Source organism: Anastrepha obliqua, chromosome 3, assembly GCF_027943255.1.
Source record: "Anastrepha obliqua isolate idAnaObli1 chromosome 3, idAnaObli1_1.0, whole genome shotgun sequence".
NCBI classification, from domain to species: Eukaryota; Metazoa; Arthropoda; class Insecta; order Diptera; family Tephritidae; genus Anastrepha; species Anastrepha obliqua.
Window position 1 is genome coordinate 36,253,556 of NC_072894.1, and position 23,402 is coordinate 36,276,957.

General features: G+C 38.4%; 1 protein-coding gene across 2 annotated transcripts in view; it reads right to left on the minus strand.

The window, feature by feature from the left end:
* Positions 1-23,402, minus strand: part of LOC129242827 (uncharacterized) — a 137,775-nt gene that overhangs the window by 17,209 nt on the left and 97,164 nt on the right. For both annotated transcript variants that reach the window (XM_054879685.1, XM_054879686.1), the window contains exon 3: positions 58-6,785. In XM_054879685.1, the coding sequence (XP_054735660.1) occupies positions 58-4,653 (4,596 nt within the window). In that variant the 5' untranslated portion in view covers positions 4,654-6,785. The remainder of the gene's footprint in view (positions 1-57; positions 6,786-23,402) is intronic.

Consider the following 23,402-nt stretch of genomic DNA (forward strand, 5'->3'; position numbering starts at 1 on the left):
CATAGTCAGGTAAGGGTATGCATGACATTTATGGAAATAAAAAACAAATAAACTTACCATATAGGCGACAATTTGCTGCCGGCACCGCCCCAGTATGTCCGCTGGTAGTTGCGCAAACTGACGAGTTGGCCAAACCTTCATGTAATGACGGCATGTCCAACGCAAACATTTGCGATACAAATCGTCCAACGAGTGCGTCAATGCCACAGGCAACACCTGCAAAATGCCATCGATACAACCCGAACAGGGTTTGTGGAAATTGTGGCAATAGTTTGTTTTCAACGCGTGCGCTGTCACTTCTTTCAAACCTTCCAAGCCGAGCAGATCAGCCAACGCCGCCAATTCCATCAGACTAATGCCATCTGGTGGATGCGAGGCGCCAGAATAGATGTGACACAATGCAAAATGGACAGCGGAATAGGAATAACCTTGTAGTGAAACTACACTCTGCGCACCACTGCCCGCCAACATAGCCGCAAAATACTGACAACGCGAGCGCAGAATACACTTGTGCGCCTTGATGCGTCGTCCATGCACCTCGACAATCATGTCGGTGGCAACTTCTTGCAGGAACATTTTTAACAAGTCCTCGCCCAGTCTACGTGGTTGACGACACGATATGGAAGACTCATCCATGCCGGAACGACTAAAACTCGAGGCGAGACTAGAATCGCCGCTAATATCGGTCTGTATATAGTCCATTTGGTCACATATGATGTCATTCGGCAGCGAATTTGAGAATTCTTTCGAGAAGTTGGGGAAAAGACGCGATAAACTGCGTATGTTTTCCACTGAATTGGTTATACTGAGGAAACTATTGCCTTGGGAACGTGTCATTGTCCATGAATGTGGTCGCGTTTTCGAATCGTCGCGAAATAGCCGATTGATTTGGCGATGATTACCAACACTCTTGCTCATCGACTCGGGTGAGTGTAGTTCGAACTTTGCAGGCTTATCCATGTCTGACAGCTTTACAAATTTGCCCTTCTCCACTTCGCCGTGTTCGTTCACAGTTTCGAGTAGCATCTTCTGTTTCTCTATGGTAGCATGTAGGCTCTCCATCGTATGTCCGGAGGCATTTTTCTTAGGCGAGGAGGTCTCCTTGGCCTCAATTATGGTTTCCATAATAATAGCTGATGAGCGATTTGAGGGCACTTGTTGAAGTGGCTGCTGTTGTTGCAATGCAGCTTCTCGCATCGCTTGTTCCTCATCCTGCTGGAAAGTCAAGTCGTCCGTATCAGTGGTGGATGCTGGTGACATATCTTTGGAAAGCACACCGTCCGTTATGGAAGCCAAACTACTTTTGTCAAATGTTTCATTGATTTGTACATCTCGGCGCCGCCTCTTAACTCTTCCACTATTATTCGCGGCAGCGCTAGCATGAGAAACTTCATCGTCACGTTCGCCACCAGACATTGAATTCCGCGCCGAATTATTTGAACAAGTGCTAAGTTCTGACTTGGAGCCAGTATACTCATCGAAAGGTGATAGTGAGCTATCTACCGACAAAGAGGATGCCTTTGAAATCAACGGTATTTTATCTATAATACTCATTAATCCGTTACCACCATTCTCTTTTGAATCGCCGTTTGCTGTAAGGCTGATGGAGCGTTTGTAATCGCATGCCACACCTTCTTTTGATGGATTATTTCCCCACGAATGTCGTTTGGTTGCATCGTTTTGTGTGCGCTGCTGCTGTGAAATACGCCGTATGGCTGCCACAGTTATAGGTGGCTCAAGGTTACACTTATAGTCAAGTGACTTACTCTCTCCAGAAATTTCGCTGTCTGCGTTCATCTTTAAACTGCTGCTCTTCGCCATTAGTGTTTCCGTAGAGCTAGCACTCGAACGCATCACATCATCCGCGCGACGCTGGGCTGTATGCGAAGCATAGGAGCTTGATAGTCGTTGTGCTAAACTGAATGGCTCTTTTCTAGGCATGCTACCGGGTGGTTTCTTACATTCTCCAATATCTATAAACATACTAAAAATATTTTTCTTATCTGTTGTCGGCTCTTCTCCCTTCAGCTCCGTAGCTTTCTCTCCATCGGCCGGTGCATATTCACTCTTTGAGAGATTTACAAAAAAGCCAGCCGGCTTGGGGGCCGTATATGATTTGCTCATCTGTGGTTTTATTTGTGTTTTATTGAGATCTTCGGTATTGGGCTTTTTATCCATGTTATCCAAAGATACATAAAAGCCACAACCACTCTTGTGCGAGCTTGTAGAATCGGAACGTTCTCGAAATTTATTTGCAGACACTTCCATACTTGAAGTTGAGCTGGTACTTTTACGACGTTCCGGTCGACAGTCGCTCATGTCCACAACCCATGATGCAATACCAGGAATAGGTTTACGCGTCTTTGGCCTTGAACGCATTTCCACCTGCTCATCATCATCATCGGCTAGTGGACGTGCTGGTTCAAATTCCAACGATGCGAATCCACCTGAAACTATTGGACATGATTCCAGTCGCCGTTGTACGGGTGGACTCTCGCACTGTTTGGGCGCGAAGTCTTTGATTGATGCACCGCCGGAAATGATCGGATTCGCTTCATCGAACTTAGAACGTTTCGGAGTACGAGGCATTGGTACCGGTGAGTCTGTGGCGTCACTGCAGTATGCGCCGGAATCGCGTTGGTGTGATAGTGAGGATGACATTGTATAGTCCCGATGTATGGAAGAGTTGTTACTTGAAGCGTTTTCTATATGGGCTATAGAGTTGTGCGGTGTGTCCGGCTGAGCAAATATCTTATGCAAATGACTATCAGAGTCATCGACGTGAACCCGACCGCTAAGACTTGGTCGATGTTCATGTTCGGACCAAACTAGGCTCGGCGCGGGACTAGACGACGAGTAGTCGGTTGTATAACTGAGATCACTGTGAACGGCATGTACGGTATTTGGATGAGTGATATTGGCGCCGGCTGACCCGTGCATTGAAAATTTTGGACTTACAGCCAATGGATGAATACTAAACTGCTGCATGTTGTGTTGGAAAATATATGGGCCACGCTGCTTATGTTCTTGCTCACGACGTAGTTTAACAATCTCAGAGGAGTCAGATGAATCGGCATCAGCTGCTAAGGATACCGAAGCTTCAGTGGCATCCTCATGCGCAGATGCATTTTGCTGTTGAACAAGTTGAGCGATCTTACCAACGGGTTCCTTGGTTTCGGTGTTCAATGGAGCTTTTTGATTCTCGTGCTCGCGCTTCCATAGTTTTTCCTCGTCAGAGAGATTATTTGTAGACGTGGCAGAGGCTGCTGAGATTTGTTTTCGTGGTGAATCGGCGCCGGAATTTGAGCTAGAACTTGACTTTGATAAATTAAACGTTTCCACTGGCTCGGGCAAATCCTTAGATTTCACTTTGCATTTAGCAAAAGCTTTATGGAATGATTCAAGTTTTTTGGTAGGTGAATCCTCGTCTTCTTCTTCTACTTGCTTTGGCTCTTCCACACATTCTTCAATATCCTTTGCATCTTCGTTCGATTGCTGTCCGTCGAGACTTGGGAAGGAGAGCACTTCATCTTCATCACGCAGCGACGAAGCGTCAATAAAGCAAGCGCTGTGCCCCGACGAATTCATTCCATTCTCACGTCTTTCAAGGTCACGCAACAAAGAGTGCGTACTGACACCAGTAAAGAGTGAACTGGTGTCGGCTGTCACAGATGCGCCCGTAGAGTAGGTGCGTTCCCGTAGGTAGGGCGAGATATCAGGTTCTTTAAGTAAATGAGTTTGTAAATCTGTGGCGCCGGTTTTATCGCGCTCCTTCGGTTGCTCAAATGGTGTTTGCGACGGTTTGCCTTCACCTTGCAAGAATTCTGTGCCAAAAGCAGGCAAATTAACCTCACAAGGTTTGCTTACTGCCGTTGTGTTGGTACTGGCAATGGGCACGCCTGCCGATACAGCGACTGTTGACATTGCGGTGCCAGTTGCAAGACTGCTCGCGTGTGGAAAAACAGATTCCCAAGAGCCAGTCTCTGAAGAAATCGACGACGTCTCCATAATTACAATTTCCTCGTTTTGCCGCTGTTTCTCCTCCTTTGAAGTGGAATGGTGGCCTCCACTAACACCTCCACTGCCATTGCTATTCACCTTCAGGCGAGCAGCCGGTGTAGGTGCACCGGTGGGCAAATGCACGCCTTCAAACACTTTATTGTCGTATGCAGTTGCCACTGCTACAGCAGCTGCTGCTGGTGCTGTTGCACTGTTAATACTATCACCGCCAGCAGCAAGCATTGCTGCACCACTAGGACTACTCTGATTGCTGCTGCCATCATCACAGCCACCGCTTGTGCTTGTGCCGGTGCTTACTGGCGAAAAAGTATCGCGTTCCTCATCGCCCAAATCGACTTCACACGTCTTTGTGGACGATACACTGCTCTGACGTGGTAGTAGATCTAATGTGGTGGGCATATTTGTGCGCCGCACATCCTCGCTGTACTGGGGCGGCGAAGAGGTGGTCGTGGATGAGCTGCTGTCATTGTTGCTGGCACAGCCGCTGCCAGCACGTTGTGCGGGCAATGGGCGCCCATGACGTATGGGCGCTACTGGAGGCAGAGATGTTAAATCAAGGCCATTGGTAGTCACGCTGGAACGCTGTGCCACAGACGGAACGGGTGCTGCTGGTGAATGCGCTGTACTATCCATTGTAGTAGTTGTTGTTCTTGTCACTGTTTTTCGTTTGCTCTTCGCTTACAATTGCTGTGGGAAAGGCTTTTGTTGCTAATGCAGCTTTTGTTTGTTGTTGTGCCGTAAGTTGCTGTGTCAGACTATCTAATGCTTCATTAGGCAAATTGTTGTGTTGCCACCGATGCATGCAAATGCTGCTCGTGTATTAGCGACGTTTATGTTGTAACTGTGGATTTTTATGTTTTTCTTTTTTGGTTATTTTCTTTTGTTTGTTTGCTCTTTTACTAGCAAACCGATCTCCCGTTTTGCTTTAATGCTTCCACACGCTGCAGTCACGCTCTGCGAATTCTTTTAACTTTTGTCGCCACACCATCAAATGCGTTTTTGTTGTTGATTGCAATTCAACGGCAACGAAAAAGGAAACCGTAGAAAAGTAAAGAAGAAAAAAACACCACACTCACACACACAATTGCAATTCTAAATTAAGTGTTATTCCCAGGCTGTATCATTAGCCAGTAGCTATAAAAAATGGCGACTATCTGTTGAGTTTAAATAGCGATTTTTATTCGCTTTGCCGTTGGGTATGTATTTTGTGGACGATGTCGTTTCACTATGAATGCCGTTTGTACTGTGTTTATTGTCTGCCACACTGGATCTCTCTTTCACAGAATACTTCAGTGTATTGTATGCGATTATGCGTGCATATGTATGTGCGTGCAGTCCAACGCCGCTTTGTCGCATTTATTTTAGCGTTTAAACAAAAATGTCACTGTGCTTCTGTTGTTGACTCAAATTGCAGCAACTTAAAATTAAAGCACAGATATTTACTGTTGCTGTTGTTGGCTTGCTTTTGCCTCAAACACGCTTCCTCTTTTTTCACTCGGCGTCTCTGCTGTATGCTATTCTAGTTGCAACTATTTCTACTGACCGTTGCGTCTTCACATGGCAACGCACTTAACATGAGGAAATGCGAAAACTCTCGGTTGGCAATTATGCTTGACAACAAATGCATCTGCTGCATTGGCTACATCGATGGTTGTCCACTACTTTTTGCTTAGCTGCATTCCTTTCACACTGGTGACACTCAATCAGCGCTGTCGCTCAATCAAATCGGGCTACTGGCGGCTCGTAGTGGCAGCAGTGTTCTATTGCACTTATCGCGCTTGTTGCTATTGCCGTTTCTTTTTTATGTTATTTGCTTTGTTTTGTGGTAATCTAGAGTTTTTCCGCTGCACAATTTAATTATGTTACACAAGAGCTGTGAGGTTTTTATTTTATTTATTGTTGCTGCAGTCAGCTGTGTATTGTGTTGCTGCGACCGTGTACGTTTACTAACTTGCCCCTATAACTGAATCACGATTGGCTTCGTTGTTCCACCTTTGGTTTTGCTAAGTTTTATATATCGCAGCTGACTTTCGTGTAAACACCTCACACACGAACTGGTTGGAGTTCCTTCCCAACTTCTAAATATCAAGCACTTCGCCCAACATCTACACTGCAACGCCAGGTATAAGATGTTTATTGCTCACTGCAACTGTATATCGCTACTGATTGAGTGCTAATAATGCAACAACAAAAAAATGGCTACAAGAGCAACACGACTATCTGTCTGTCTCTCCGCTAGTCGGCGGATTGCACGTTTTTATGTTGCTGCTGTCACTATTACTGTATAATTGTTGTTTTTGCTAGAAACGCTACTGTTTTTGTGGATGCAGCTTCACTGAATTTGTTTCTTGTGTGTGTTTTGTGTTGTTTTCTTCTCGTTTTGTTATTGTTACTTGTACTTTTGTTTACACATTCGTATTAAGTTCACTTTGTTGTCGGTGCTAAGCGTTGTTGTGGCAGCTTTAAGTAGTGTTCACGTTCGTCTTTAGCTTTATTTGTTGTAATGGTGTTTGTTGTAGCTATTTGCTGTTGTTGATTTGTTTAACTGGTGCTGCTGCTGCTGCTGTTGATAAACTTCTATGAACATTTTGCCGTTGTCACTGATTTATGGCGTCTGCTGCCTTTTTTCAGGCGCTACAGGCGGCGTTGTTTATCTCTTGAACTGCCATTTTTGTTGCTATTGCTTTGTGCTGCTCTTAATGCTATTATCGGTGCAGTTGTTTGTTTTTGTTTTCGTGTTACACTGCCATTAGTGTATAATTAACCTGCAAAGAGAAGAAATAAACAAATAAGTCAGAAACAATTTCAGTTAATAATCAGCAAATGCCAAGATCAGCAGTGGAAGTTTTAAAAGTACAATGAAATATATATTTCTGAACTTTTTACAAAATAACTTGGGTGGTTTTAGCCTTTTAAGCGAGAATTATTTATTCTTATGCAAAATTTAAACTAAAATTATAGCTTCAGCCCAAAAAATCATCCAAGCAAAAATTCATCTAAGAAAAATACACACTCCTAGGAAAAGGCATTATTTATTGGCAAAAAAGAAAAAAACTTATTAAAGAGAAATTTGGTTATTTTATTAAGGGGACCCGGTGGTGTAGAAGTTTCAAAAAAATCGGTTTTCTGTTTTCCCCATATTTCGAAAATATAGAATCTTAAGAATATACTGTAAAATTTCCATGCTTCATCTCCCAATATTATAGCTTCTACGGCCCATTAACTAGGTAGAGAGCGGTCTGCTCGCTCCTGTACCTTAAACTTTAAACTCATTTATCACTATTAACTCATTAAAAAAAAAAAACTATTCAACCGAATCGTCTGAAATTTCGATATGTTTTTCACAACATCAATGGCTACCTACCGCTCGTACTAGAATCATATTATTATTTCAATTATTTTGTATTTCTTTGATTAAACAACTGAAAAAAAACGATTTTTATAGTGACAAATTCCAAACCGCGCCATTTTATGAATTTTGTTTTTGTTCTAGTTACATTCATATTGATAAATAATTTTTTTGGTATTTTTCTTACAGGTAAATAGAAGAGCCAAAATGGACAACACCGTCCAATTTTTAGATTGTTTTTTCATTTTTGTATGTAAAAGATGTTAAATAAAAAGTGTAAAAATTTAAATATCGTTAATAGCCTCAATTTTCGAGTTCTAGATACCCGGGACCGGTTAAAAGTTAACAGATATAAGGAGCTGCAAAATTAATCATCCAATTTTGTGCTTCAGTAGCTTTTTTCTCTTTTCGGTTTGTAAGTATACCGCAGCGGTCTGGTTCAAAAGTCTCAAATATGATTGCCGTTTGACGCCATTTGCAAAAATTATACATCTTGCGATAGGGTGATTAATTTTGCGCCAGCTTGTAAAAGGTGAACAGATCACGCGTGACTATTGTCAAAGTAAATACATATATTTTTTTTCAATATTCATTGACATTTCATAATGGACAGACATACGCCTCAACAACGATTACAAATCGTACAGTTGTATTTAAAAAAATCAACGCTTTGTGAAAAGTGTTCATTGCGCGCTCAGGCCCATTTATGGTGTACTGCGATGAGGCAGTATAAGCAAAATTTTCATATTTGGGATGAAGAGCAGCCGGAAACCATTTCAGAATAGCCATTACATCCATTGAAAACAACAGTTTGGTGCGGCTTATGGGCTGGAGGAATCATCGGGTGTATAAAGTCTAAGTCTAAAGTCATCATTGTTGGGTGTGTAAAGTCTAATTGTGCTTTGTGAATAAATCAGCTTCGATTGAGGCATTGGTAGCCAACATTAATAAAGTTATTCACGCGATACCGACCGAAGTCCTCCAGCGAGCCATTCAAAATTGGCGTTTACCGATGCCCGCATCACGTCGCAGTTGCGGACAACATTTGAAACAGTTTGTCTTTAAAAAATAAATGTCATGAATGGTTCCAATCAATTACAATTTTCGTTGTTTGATTTCAATTTAAAATCCGATACCTCTAAATTGATTACCCTTTACATATATCAAGAGTGATAAAATACAAGATTACGCAGATGGAAAGTATAAAACTAGCATAACTTTGCCCTGACGTAATTAGAAATGAGATCTAAAGAAGGTAGCTTCAAAATAGTCAGCTTTCGTAAACAAGAATGCAAACAAAAGTTAAGTAACCAAAGAGAAAATATGATACAAAGAAAAAATGTGCTTGCAAACACAGTTCTAAAATTACGCCAGCTCAACAACTGATTCAAAATGCAATGTAGGCTGGCTGCATCTTGAAAGTTTTACATTTTTATGAACCTTTTCGGATTGTTAGCCGTGGGGTTCAGACAATACTTTCAGTTATATTTGATTTTGCTAATCCTTTCACAAACAGAGATAGTTTTAAATAACTCGCATGCACAAAGGCATTATAGTTTTGTTCACATAACGGTTATATGTGACAGCATAAAGGAATCGAGATAGATATGGACATATGTACATATACATATATATAACAAAAGGCTCAAAATGAGGAAAGGACTTGATTCAATCATGTGTAGAGTAGCTCCAAAAAAAAAAAGAAATAAAATATATTATAATATATTTCAATAAAACTTGGCCTATGTATCAGTTGGTATAATAACAGGGCACTGGCTTGTTGCAGCACACGCTTACAAGCTAAATTTAACCATTAACGACGTTTGCAGAAAATGTAATGAGCCGGGTATAAGGGAAACCTTGGAGCCTCTTCTATGCTACTGTGCGGCTCTCTCGAAAACTAGACTATGCTACCTGGGTGCTTACAGCTTTGAAAGGCTAGAATCTATCCCTGAACTGGAGCTCGAGCGACTCCTAAAACTTGCGAACAGTACGCGCATCTTAAGTGATGCATATTTTCGCTAAATAGGACTCTGATCTGGTATCGCTATGTACCAAAAGGATCACTGCGTGGCCAATTTGAGAACTAATGAAAATCTCCTAAAGCCGCAATCAGTTTGAACATGCTATCAACATTAAATTTATATTAATTTCAGAACTAGCATTTAAGGTTTGAGAAAATAGGTCTCTTCTTTTTGCCAAGGGTTAGCAAGTGGCGAATAGATAAAGCAACTGGTATAAATAAACAAATATTGGCAATGCGGGAATAGAGGCGTCTTAAATCACATTTGTTGGTCAAAGAGTGAGTTATACCAGTTCTATGAGGTACTCGCTAGCAGCGAATCTTACTCGATAACTTTGTTGCTGCTTTCACATGCAAATTTTTCGTCAAGTTAATCGAGCATCGGGATAGCGAGCAGAGAAATGGCGAATAGAAGGCGCCTAATGATTCATTATCAATTGCTTCTCAACTTTATATCAAACAAAAATGTTTATTGTGCATGTCAAAGACTTATATACTTGTACATATATATATATATATCTATTTAAAAGTGGATTGTCTTACTCACATTACATTGATTATTCAATTTAAATTCATTTTCATGCAAATTCTTGAAGCATTCAAATGGAAATTTCGTATTAATTTTTAATTCGTTACCCAAGCCTGTATTATTATTTTTTTTTTTATTTCTAGGTTCATAAATATATTAGCAGCTATGCTTGAGCAGATTCATCTTATTGTATGTATGTATATGAGTATCGATTTAGTCATGGTTTAGTGGAGGTTTGGTTTCACAAGCCGGTTACTTAGTGCAGTGTTCCTTGAAGTTGTTTTTATTTTATTTTTTTTTTGTATGTGTTCATCCTGTTAACTACATAAACGTGCACGTGCAAATATGATGAATTGTTTTTACAAATTGGCCGGCACTATGACGGCTAACTTTTATACACCTAAAGCTGCCTTTGCCTATAAGGCATGAAGAAATTTGAGATGTTATTCAGAGATAGAGAGAAATACAATACCAGTATAAAAAGTAAGCACGCATTTAAGGATGGGATCGAAACCGTTTTGTGTTTTTTGTAAGATGTTACAGTATTTTAAATATTGGGTACAATTTGGCAACTAATGTTTCTTTCCGCTGATTAAACTAGACCAAACGTCCAGCAGACTATATTTAGTAGCTGAATAAACCAATTCTATTGCGAATCTATAAAAAATCGACTTTTTGTAAATTGAAATCGGCGTTACCAACTGAGACGATATTTGGTTACACACAGCTCCCCATATAATCAGTCTTTTGCCAAGCAAAATATTGAGCCGAAAAGCGACAAAATAGTTTTGAAAAATTAATTTGGCAGGTTGGGATATCTAGGAACATCCTAGACAGGAATTTGAATGAAATTTCACTTTTTAATAAAGCAAAAGTCATTAAACATCTTGAACGAGGTTTTCTATAGCAGTTTTAAAAACCAATGACCAACCACTTACATACCTAGAAGTGGGCGATGAACGCTAGTTTTTCAAAAATCCTACAACGGTTGTTTTCTAAGAGCTTGAGAACTCAAAATGATAATACAAAAACAGAAATATTGTTCAAATTAATTTTTTTTATTATAGTAACCTGTTAGATAATTTCATGGCATTTAGTTTTTGAATATGCCCACCGCGGCTACGAGTTACGTGGTCCACCATTGGACCATTCCAATTTTGGTCAACGTTTTCCAATAAATCTGGCCGTATGGCGCCAATGGTGGCAATAAATCGATTGTTAAGCGCGCTGTATGGAAAGTCTTGTTGAAACCAAATGCCATCGATGGACTTATTTTCTGGGCCCAAAAGAAAGCTAATTATGGTGGGTACAAACTCAATTCTTCTATACGACAGCGAAATATGGGAAATTGTGCTAAACTGCAAAGCCAAGCGCAAAGCTCTGGAGACTGTGCAATGAAGAGCGGCACTGGTGTCCCGGAACGGAGATGCCAAACCATGCTGTGGCAGCAAAGCCGGCAGATTGGCGACATGGCGATGAGCAACATAATCAAAAAATGCTCTACCGCGAGGACAGCTGAAATGCGGTAAAGATATGCATCGAGAACATATGTACAACGAAAAAAATAGACCTCGACACAGTGCAGCAAAACGAAGCCTCACAGATAGAAATACAAGAAGTATGTAGCATGAAAGTTGGTGGATCCAGACGTGGGTGAATCAAATTGGACCTTTATGGTTGCCGTTCTGAGCCCTCCCGAAGTAATATAGAAGTACCAGGAAGGGTGTCTCCCCTGAAGGAGAGGGGGGATTGTTTTAGTGGTATTTTGAAAAAAAAAAACGGTCATCGATTTTTAGCTGATTAATTTTTGGAAAAATACAGTCACCATGACTCGAGATCGCTGACCATTCATCATAACGCCAGCGTCTTGCGAAAGAAATAAGAATTGATGATGCCGCAAGTGCTCTATGAACTTCGCGATCAGATTCATTTTTATTTTTTTCAACGAAAATTTCCACAATTGTAAAGTATTGTTTTGGCATTAAACGATTTATAATGACTTACCAAAGCTTACTAAATAGAGATGTCAAACTATGGTTTGATATCGAAGGTTTTCATTTAGCTAAAAACAAAAACACCTGATTTAAACGCTTTTTGAATACGAAAATTTTCCTCTTAACTAATTTAAAAAAAAACCAAATTACCTAGACATCCGCTATAGCCAAATGGGTTTCTGTATTACTACTATTCTGTTGGTCTTGGATTCGAGGTCTATTGTAAACATGAAGCAAGAAATTGTGGAAAAAATTGTTCCAAGTGTACTTTTGTCATTCATTTTGTGGAAAACCTGGGTGAACACTAAAAATTTCAAGAGAAGCTCAATGAAAAATCTAGTAATATACTTTAATAATAGAACTATGATCTACACTTATGCTCCATAGCAGTCCGCTAGTGCAATATTATGAATTTTGAACCTTTGAAAATTTTCGTAACATCGAAGATAGGCATTGTTTTCAACCGAGCTCATTTAATATGACAACCAGTTTATATTAAGAGCTTTAGACATGTGCCGCATTTTTTCAATGAAATATGGGAATTTATGCGCAAATTATAGGCACACATAGTTGGTCCACTCGTCGATTCGGTTATGTGATGAAAGCTATAACAGCCTAGAGCGTACGGGTATACTCGTACACATTTCAAATAGAAAATATGCATTTTAAAGCTGCTGAGTGTATTAGAATACACGCTTATTTCTCTACTTATTTATTTCTGAAAATTTGATAATATTAATAATTCATTAGCGCCATTTTCGTTTTCGACATTTTTATTTGTTATTATTCACTTTTCTCGTTATTAACATGATTAATCTATAAGGTTGGTCTTAAAAAGTGGCAGTGATTTAACGCTTATACTCGTATTTCTTGGGCAACCAGAAAATTAGTCATATCAACCATTTATTTGGCTGTTTGTTATTGAGCTATAAAAAAGTTAAAAAAGAGTAAAATAGGAATTAAAAAATAGGAAAGTGGGTAAATTTACGAGTATATTCTTTTAATGTAATATATATTAGTCTGGTTCAGATTTGTGGGACAAGTTTTTCGTTAGAGAGTTTCAGTTATCAGTGGTGTGCCGAAATTAATTTTTAGTGTGCCACTTTTTTCACATTATTTATGGCACCTTTTTAAGAGTTAAAAAATCGCAAAATATTGCCTTCTTAGCATAACGTTTTAAGGTGCACCCAGCCTAATCAAATTTAGAAAAATACAAAATTTTACACAGCTATAAATAAACTTCATAAATCAAAGATTTTAATTTTTATGATTGTAAGTTGCTTTTAACTGCAAGCACTTAAGTGCATACATATATTAGGTTTGGTTGTTTGGTTGTTTGGTTCCCCGTGCGAGGGCCCACTTGATCGAAAATATAATACAAAATTTCGTACTTTATGATATATAAAAGAGAATAAAAATGTCCCATTGTGAGAATAAAAGGGAGAGACACAGGAGGAAAGAGAGAATGAGCACTACTCATAGTTACGTGAACCGCTTCATACTACTGGTGAAAATCATCTATTGTGTAGTATCTAAACCGACTACACACGCAGGTGTTGCAAAAAAATTAGAATTAAGATGCGCTGTGGGGATTCCACCACATCCTCCAGGCAGCTGCTGCAGAAAGGACTTGAATCAATACCACGAGTCTCCGCATGGATGCCTAATGGAAAATTTCCCGAAAGAACACCCACAAATTTCGAGAGCTGCGGCTTATTTAACGATCTCCAACACTTTAGTTACATCCAGCGTCTTTTACAAAATTAACATACGACGAGGCACCTCTTAACATATGATGAGACAAATAATATTTTCCACCCTTATTTCCAGGAGGAGTCACACAGGGATAAGTGCTGGGCCCACTTCTCTGGAACATGACGTACGATGAACTCTTGCATCTCAAACAACCACCAGCATCACAAATCATAGGGTTCGCTGATGATATTACAATCGTGGTCGTTGGTACATTCTTTAACCAGGCTGAAGCAATTCGCAATCAAGCGATCGAAATCACAAAAGATTGGCTGCTGCGCAATAGTGGTTTGTGCCTGGCATACCATAAAACCAGCACTTCTTATCAGTAGTAGGAAAATATTTGAGCAATGACTGGCCGCAGGCTTTAAACAGCACTTAACATACGCCAGTGGTAAAGAGCAGCGAAGGCTGTAACTGCATTAGGCTGTAACTGCGCTGTGATAAAAATACACCAAGCGGACCAAGCACAGCTCACCAACCAAAAAGACTAAACGAGATCGAAGCATCCGTACGTGGCAGGAGGAGTGCAAGAACTCTATGAACGGACGATGGACCTAATAATTGATTCCGAATATCTCCAAATGGCTACATCGAAAACATGGACAGATCTTCTACTTGATCCAAATAATTAGTGGGCATGGATGCTTTAAATCTTATCTGCATAAACTTAAGCATGAGGACGACCTGTACTGCACTTTTTGTGATAACTTAGTTGAAGATGCAGAGCATGTTTTCTTTATCTTAAGGTTGGAAAGCCAATAATGGTTAGTAACCTAGTGGATATTATGCTTGACTCCGAAGAACATTGGTCCGCTGTCAGTAATATGGCAAAAAGTAATTACCAAACTGCGACGCGCTGAACAACAGCGCAGATCTTCATGAAGAGGCAATAGCCGCTCCCCCTCTCGTGAAGTAATCTTAACAGTTGTCCCGTCGAAGGAAAACGGAGCTGGGGTAAGTTTTTAGTGGGTGAGTCGAAAGACAATTCTAGCACTTTTTCGCATGCTTTTTGCCATCTACATAAAAAACCTCTTATTTCTGGCAAAAATTTTCTGCAGGACCAAATGCGGTTTAAAAAGGTCTACCAAATGCGATTTAATTAAGCGGGAGATTATATTTTTCCAAAGGAAGTGTAAAGAAAAAATTGTTATTTCTAATGCTCTGCACAGAAAAACTTAGGAACTAACTCCATATCAAAAGTCTACGAGTGTACCTGGTTTCTTTACGATATCTCAATTTTTAGTCATGCGATTAAATCGATTCCTCTTCATATCTTTTTGTGTACCAAATTTCTACATTTATACGATGGTTCACGCCAATGCACAGGTAAGTCACTGTTTACCTGCTAAGAATAATTTTAATGCATTTGCTCAAAATTCCAGGCACAAGTGTGTAAGTGTGAATATGTGTGAGTCAGACTCACCTTTCCATTGTGGGAGCTCAATTTCCGATAATAAATAAATGCACTTAATTTTTTGTCTGTCACAAATAAATAAAAAATAAGAAAAAAACACATTTCTGTATGTTTTGGCATTTCAATAAAATAAATATTCTTTCAGTCTTTATACACAACGCAAATCTTTGTTTGATTTTCATTAATTAAAAAAAAAAAGCTTTGATGCCAAAGGTATAATACTAACTTCCTGTTAGTAGGGTAGACATGCATGTAAATATGTTTGTATATATGTATGTGCATAGAATTTAAGCTACTTGGCTTCTGTGTGTGTAAGATATTAATAAAAGAATTTGACTTTAAAATTTAACAAATGAACAATAATCGATTCGAGTTTGTTTATTTTATTGAATGATTTTAAGTGGCTATATCTAAGTGAGCCCTAAAGCAATAGTGTCACCATATTTGTTAAATGTGCGATTCATAAATCATTATTTGCATTGACTCCAAATTGTGCCGCCAGATTTTTCAATTTCGATTTCAGTGGCGTAAAACGAAACATAAATGAAAAGAAAAAACTATTCGTACATACATATGGGCTCATGTGTAGATATGTAGGTAAGCCTTCACGCTTTTACAATCCACATATGTATGTATTTTCATTACGAAAACAAAATTAAACAAAAACTACTAATAGATTTCCGCGAAGCTCACCACTGGGTATCTTCTCCGCCTCAGGCTGAGTAAATCAAGCAATCGCCTTTGATTGGCAACTTAGATAAGGTGGTTGTTGATAGAAGCGCGACAGGTGGCTTAAAAATTATTTGTTTAGGGCTTCACGTGTTATTTTCTAGTAAAACAGTTTATAAATGATAAAAAAATGAATATAAATGACAAAACTGTAATTTTTTTAAATGTTTGTTGCGCTTTATTTACTAAGCATGAAAATAGTTGTGAGCTTGAAAAAATAATTGAATTTGCTTTCTGTGTTTCTGTTCACAATGTAAATGTTAAATGCACTTTTTCATTGATAAAAGTGCACTGGACACTTGAAAAAATATAAAAATAATTTCGATATGAACTGTCAGGAATGTTATAGTTATTTAACATACTTCAATATAATGAAAAAATTTTAAATTAAATAGAAAGTGTCGTGAAAAATAAATCTATAGCATAAGAATCAATTTAACCTACATACATATGCACATCTTTAAATGCATACAAGGTGGCATAAAATGAATCACCGTATCAGAAGATTTATAATTTTTACCAATTTAACTCTTGTTAACTAGACAGCTGCAGTTTACAAGTAGGCAAGCAATGGAGCACGTAAAGGTCAAAGGTCAAAATAAAGATTTCCATCACACAAAAGATTTTTTTATTTAATAAAAAAAACCCTACAAAAACAAAGTTGAATGATTAATTTTGAGCCGTCTTGTGTATGCGACTTACTTAAATTCATTTGTGTAAGATTTTATCTATAAGGAAGTACATTTAACTCTTTACCGCATATGTGCCCATATATGGTATTGCAGTTTGATTCAATTTTATTCCCAAATTAAGTATTCTAAAATAATTACAACTATTTAATCCATCAAATATATGTACATATATTGAGCAGTAATAAAACGCAAAAAAATAGTCAATAATTTTATGGCATTTCGTAATAACCTCACTTTTGTGCAATGGGGTGAAAAAGCATAATTGAAGTGCGATTGATTCATTTTCGAAAAACGATAACAGAGTAAAATGTAAGTACTTTTTGACAAAAAAAATTTAAGTTTAAATTTGAGTAAAAATAAGTTTCCGCCCTCGTAAAAGAGGCGTCGCTGCTGATACTATTTTTGTATTCGCTCTAGTAATATACGGGTGATTTGAAGGTGTATACATATGTGAGGTGTTACAGTAAGTGAGGACTTACAGCAATCATGCTCTATCAAATACAACTTGTAAATAGTGGTTTCAACGCTTCCAAAGTGGCAAAGGCAATTTCGACGTGGTGATAAAGATCGCGAAAGGGCACCGAAAAAATTCGAAGATACTCAACTACAACAATTATTGATGATATGTCTAAAGAGTTGGATGTTGACAGATCAACCGTCAATCAATTAATTGAAGGAGAGGGATGACGAGAGACGTTTGGTGACGTGTGAGATGCTTCTTGAACGGCAGAAAACAAAGGGTCTTCTGCATCGTATCGTCATTGGCGATGAAAAAGGGATCTATTATGATAAGCCTAAGCGTCGAAAGTTTTGGAGTCTGCCAGGTAAACCAGGCCCATCGACAGCGAATTAAAATATTCATGCTTCAAAGGCTATGTTGTGCCTCTGGTGAGATCAGAAGGGTTGTTACCAACTGCAGCTAATACGTTTGAATCGAGCTTTCAAAGAAAATCCGGCGGAATGGGACGGTAGACATGACAAACTGATTTTGCTGCATGACAACGCCAGGCCACACGTTGCTAGGTTAGGTTAGATTAGGTTGTAATGGTTGCTCAGAGAGTGGGCCCACTTGGATGAAAGAAGTTTGGTTCATCCTTTGTGATACCATTGCAAGAGGGAAAAGAGGTGAAGGAACAAAAACGATAGAACGAAAAGGAGAGGGGTGAAGAGGGTTGACTATTTGTGGACTATGAACGGTGACTAATTTGCGGTTTTGTTAGCTGTTTTATGCTGCTGATGAAGTTCATCAGATTTTTTATATCAAGACCTGCTATACAAGCATGCGCAGAAAAGAAGTAAGAACCAAGATGCTTAAATCTTAGTCCCGCGAGAGCGGGGCAGCTAAGAGCAGGTGCTGAGATGATTCCCCCTGATCCTTCATACAGCTGACGTAAAAAGGACTCAAAGTAAATCCCCCCATGAGGGCACCGTTGCTAAATCGGTCCAGAAATGTTTAGAGAGACGATCAATGCAGTCAGCCCTTATTGGAAAGCGGTTCACTTCTTATGAAAGCATCGCAAACTGGCTAAATGAATGGATCAAGTCAAAAGAACTCGAATTTTTCGTCAACGGAATCCGTATGATGCCTGAAAGATGAAGTAAAGTTGTAGCTACCAACTTCACATACTTCACATAATATCAAGTATTATTTAATTGTTTAAATAATTCGTAACTTTGCTTAAGAAATGACGGAAACTTATTCCCATACCCAATATACATATAAAACTTGTTCATTATTTTTCTTTCAAGACATTTTTTTTTGTCGGGACAGACTAGCAAGTGCAGCACTCAGACACACTTAAATCCTTTGTACTGCACTCGGGTTCCCTTTTTAATTGTCTTTAAATCTACTGGATCTCCGAAGAAATCTGAGTAGTGGTGCCAAGGAGCCAAGGTGGTCGCTTCTTAACACAGTGCCAAAGACCTCAAGACTGATTCGAGCGAAGGCGGGGCAGACGCACAGAAAGGGGTCCGCCGTCTCATTCTCCTCTCCACATGCTGGGCAAAGTGCACTGTCTGCTTCCCACCTTTTCCATGTGCTTTGCCCATAGAAAGCGGCCCGTCATCAATCGACAGAAGGAACTGCGACAGTCGGTCGGACATGACAGGTAACATCAGTTTTGTCCATCTGCAGCCTCCCTGAGCCTGCCAAGCTCGCTTGTGGGTTAAAGTAACCCGTTTGCTAACCGTGGCTTTGATGGCTGCAGAAGCGAGTGGCAGAACGGGCTCCGAGCCAAAAAAGTTGGCTTCAGAGCCCACTTTCAAGACATACTGCCTGTTTTTAAAGTTATTTCCAGTGTTAAACATTTTTTTTCAAGGCTTTATTAATTCAAGCAGAAAAGGATTAAAAGGTTTTAATTGTTTTGCTGTAAGTCTTCAGTTCTACTTTTTCAAGAAAATGGTCGGGTTTTTACTATTGTTGTCCTCTATTCATAAATTAAGGCAGAACAACCCTAATGCGTGCCGATATGTCACAGAACAACAGCTGCGTGGCATATATCTTTTAGTGTACACAAGTTTGTATTGAACTCACATACAGCCAAACAGTTTTAAATGGGTATCAATGCAACGATATAAAAATTTATTTATCTGCTACTTAAACTTACATTTGTATGTACATGTCATACATACACACCCGCGTTGAAGTGGTTCACGAAGGAATGCAAACAAGTCCGATCTATTAATATTTTCTTAAATAGGCTGAAAATGGTGTGGAGATCTTCAAATTGGCAGTTGTACACATACGCACACAAGCATGGATGTGTATTAAAACAAAAAAGTGTGCTACATTCCTCAAGTGGGTGTGGACGTTGCAAACGTTTAAATACGCTGGAGCCACTTCATTGTGGGTGTCGACCATTATCATTAATTTACTGCCACTTTTCATTAGTTTTTGCTGTATTTGCTTATGAGCATGCCTGCTTGCGTGAATGCAAAGGATCTCTTAGTAGCTAAACGCGTTTGGTTTTGCTTTGTTATTTTTTGTTTTTTACTCTTTTGCTTGTTTTGATAATTCAACTTGGAAGTCCAGATTTACGTAGGGAAACATTTGGAAGGTGAACAGGGAAGGGATAGATGGTGAAGAGAGAGAGGTTTTTGTTTCCCGTACTGACGACACGTTTTGTACTTCTTATTCGTATTGTCGAACTTAAAGTTGTAAACGTCAAAAGCAACGAATAAATTTTGCCCATGTGACAGTGAATGAGACATCAAACTTCCAGTGTCTCCCTTCCAGATGTCTCTGTGTGTAAATCGGGACTCAGAATCTACTAAGCTGCTCTGTACACCCCACAAAATTCAAGTAAAGACACCTTGTTGTTTTCCTTAGAGCTTTAAACAAAAAAAAATATATACCTATATATGTAATATATAAAATACAAAATTTCTAGGAGTCTGACAAATAAAAAGTTATTCATTTCAAGGCGTTGTTTCTTAAAAAAAATTATATTAAATTATATTATATGTACATATATAAAAATATATGTATGTAATGAAAGGTGGCGCAAAATTAATCACCATATTGGAAGATTTATTATTTTTGCAAATGGCGTCATACATTTGACACTTGTGAAATAGACAGCTGCAGTATACAAACAGACGAGCAATGGAACGTGCAAAGGTCAAAATAAAGATTTCCATCACTCAAAATAAATAAAAAAGTTGTTAAACCAAAATTGGATGATTAATTTGTTTTGTATAAAATTATTAGTGAGCATATTCTTTAAATTTATTTATCACTTCAAAAGTCCGGTTTGGCATCAAAGAAATGAAAGTGGGATTTGAAAACATTCAGCATTTCTAAGACCGGAAACTTATGCTTTCCAGTGTATTCTCGACGAGAAAGCTTGTTTCACATGTGACCGATCTGAATTATGTCCGGGGATCGTGATGGCCTTTGAAATGCTTCAATCTGCTTCTCTTGAAGCCAATTTTGGATGGCACGTGGCGTAAGTGTTATCTTGCTTAAATATGACAACAGGTCATCCATAAAGTTAAGCAAAAGCGTGCACAACAAATTTATGTCCTAGTGTGTAGCCATTTGAGTTCATATATTACATCCGGAAATTTTCCATATGGGTGTTAGGCTATGGCAGCTTGTATTAACTCTGTGTTAATTAAATACACTTTATTTTGACATTTTGGAGACTCGCATTGTTTCCAGAGCTCAAATGGACTTTTTTTCTTATAATCTAGTTTGACCGATGTCGCAAAGAATCGGTTCATACAAATTCAACCGCCCTAATATTCATGTTCGTATAATTAAACACAACTACACACACATACATAACACATCTCGCTTTACCTCTCACCCTCATAAACCCCTTGCACTTGGCGATAAATACGGACCATTGCATTCAAATTTAGTTCTTATCATTCCTAGTGGCATAGCACAGCAGACGGGTCAATAAACGAGTAAATGGATGCGTATAAATAAAAACTAAAAGTCACAACTACAAATGCAGATGCGCAGCTAGACGAGAAATAATAATAAAAATAGAGAAAGACAAAATAAACAGGCTAACTGGAATGCAGAGTTCAAAGATACTCTAAACATTTAAAACTGGGGTGACGAAAAAGAAAAAAAAAACACTTTAAGGGGAAGCAAAGTTTGGCAAATGAATATTAAGAGACTAGAGTAGAGTTCAGCAAACGGATATGTAAATATGTATGTATGTATGTACTTTATTTAGTGAAATTTTCTAATGGAAATTTCTGGAAATACTGTACACATTAAAGTTAATAAAATACCAAGTGAAAACAGTTGAGATAATTCAACAATAATATATCGATGCTAAAACATATACATATGTAAGTATGTACTAAAATGCATATACATATGTATATATATGTGCAAGTATATACATACATATGTGCTCTCTTAGCTGCCTGCCATTGTTACAAGTCAAAACGCTGTCATATATGTAGGGTATTTTACACTGCAATTACGCGATGCTAATAAATGGTGATCAGATTGAAAGTACTTTTTCCAATAGTTTTTTTTTGACAGATCACCCAGCCTTCTACTAAAATAGTAAAAAATGTTTTGTTCAATGATTTAATGAGTCCATTTGATTGAAAAAAAAAAATAAAAATAAAAATATGTAGTTATGTATGTATGTGTGTACATTTTTTTCTATATTTACAGCCTATAGATGCTAAATTCTATCATTTATAAAAAATATTTATAACTTTTACATTTAAAACTGCAAAATTACTGCGAGTCTGGCCAAAGTAATTTACTACCAACCTTTTCAATCACTAAAGAGTCGTGTGCAATAAGTTATGCGCCGCAACAATTTATATGCTGACAACGTCAATTTCGATAAAAATCTCCAACAAGTCACCGATAGAATATGAAAATCGCTTACAACAATCAAAATTCTTAGCCAAAGGTCAATTACCAAATACAGCCATACAGTCTCGCGCATATATGTATGTATGTACATGTAAACACATCCATGCTAACATATTCATACATATATAACATACGAGTACATAACTGAACTGATTGATTTGGTATGATCGAAAAGCTTTCGATATTGATTACTTTTGAATATTCAATATGTGTACACTATTTTTTTTTTTTGTCAAATACAAATTATAGAGCTGTTGTACGAGAATGAATGTACGTATGTTTGTACATCTACACATGTAAATAGTTGTGAGATCGTGTATCAAAACAACACTTCCTATAAGCCAAAATAGAAACATAGTAAATCAACTACCGTAAGCACCGCTTCACGGGCTGATTAATGCCAAAAATGGTAAAGCAAGCATGAAAAAGGCACGGATTGGCGAAAAGGGGTGACTACGGTGAGGCCTTTACGATCGACAGTCGCAGAGTGCGATGTGGTTGATGTGGTCATCTGAGAAGCATAGCATGTGTTAGATATGACTAAGAAAAGTTGAGCTTGGCGAAATGAAGATCTGACAAACGACAGAAGAATCGAAACAATTGGGAAGCAATGTGTGAGTGAACCAGTCAATTGTTTACAATGGTGGTTAAAGACATCGGGACAAGTAATGAACTTGAATTAAATATTTTATATTGTGGCTGGATTAAGAATAAATAATACAACCTAGTTGCGTTAGTTTAACCGTTTTTTTTTCGAGCAGAAAGCATACTTGTGTCACGTCAGTGCAGAACTAAATCATCTACTGTTCCGATTAAGTTAAGTTTTTCGTCAGTAGGTAGACTGCCGTAAAAAGCTTGATTTGACTTCTCCTAATATTTCGGAATTTCTCATGAACTACCGCCTCCCGCGATATTCATTACACAAAACCGGTGGCGCAAAATTAATCACCCTATCGGAAGATATCTAATTTTTGTAAATGGCGTTGTACGTCAATCATATTCGATACTTATGAACTAGACAGTCGCAGCACCCTTAAGAACAGTGAGGCATACGGAAGCTGCGAAGTCTCAATTTATAAATTAGAAACAATTTGTATTCTCGAAACATCTAAGGTTATCTCTTTCCCTTCGAAAAGCCCTTCAACGCCTAATAGGTATACATACATATACATAGATATTGGACGAATACGGCGAAAAGAATAATTGAGTCTATAGGGAAAAGGAAAACAGAGATTCGATTGCACAAATCTGTGGTCGAGTCTTTTTTGAAGATTTATGAGTGGTATTTGCCTTGACAAACCACTTCAACTGTAACTGCATCAGAAAAACTAGTTCGCTTTCGGACTTGAGAGATAGGACATAAATCGGGAACATAATCGAGGCGGTTGCACAACGAAGTACTTACTTTAGAAAAATTTTCTTCACAAGCTTTGGTTTCACTGGGCGGCTGCATATCGAAAAGGCACGTTTGATAAATCATACGACTTCTTTTATTTTGGGTTGCTGAAGGAGCAAATTAGTTTTCTCAAACAATTTCGTAT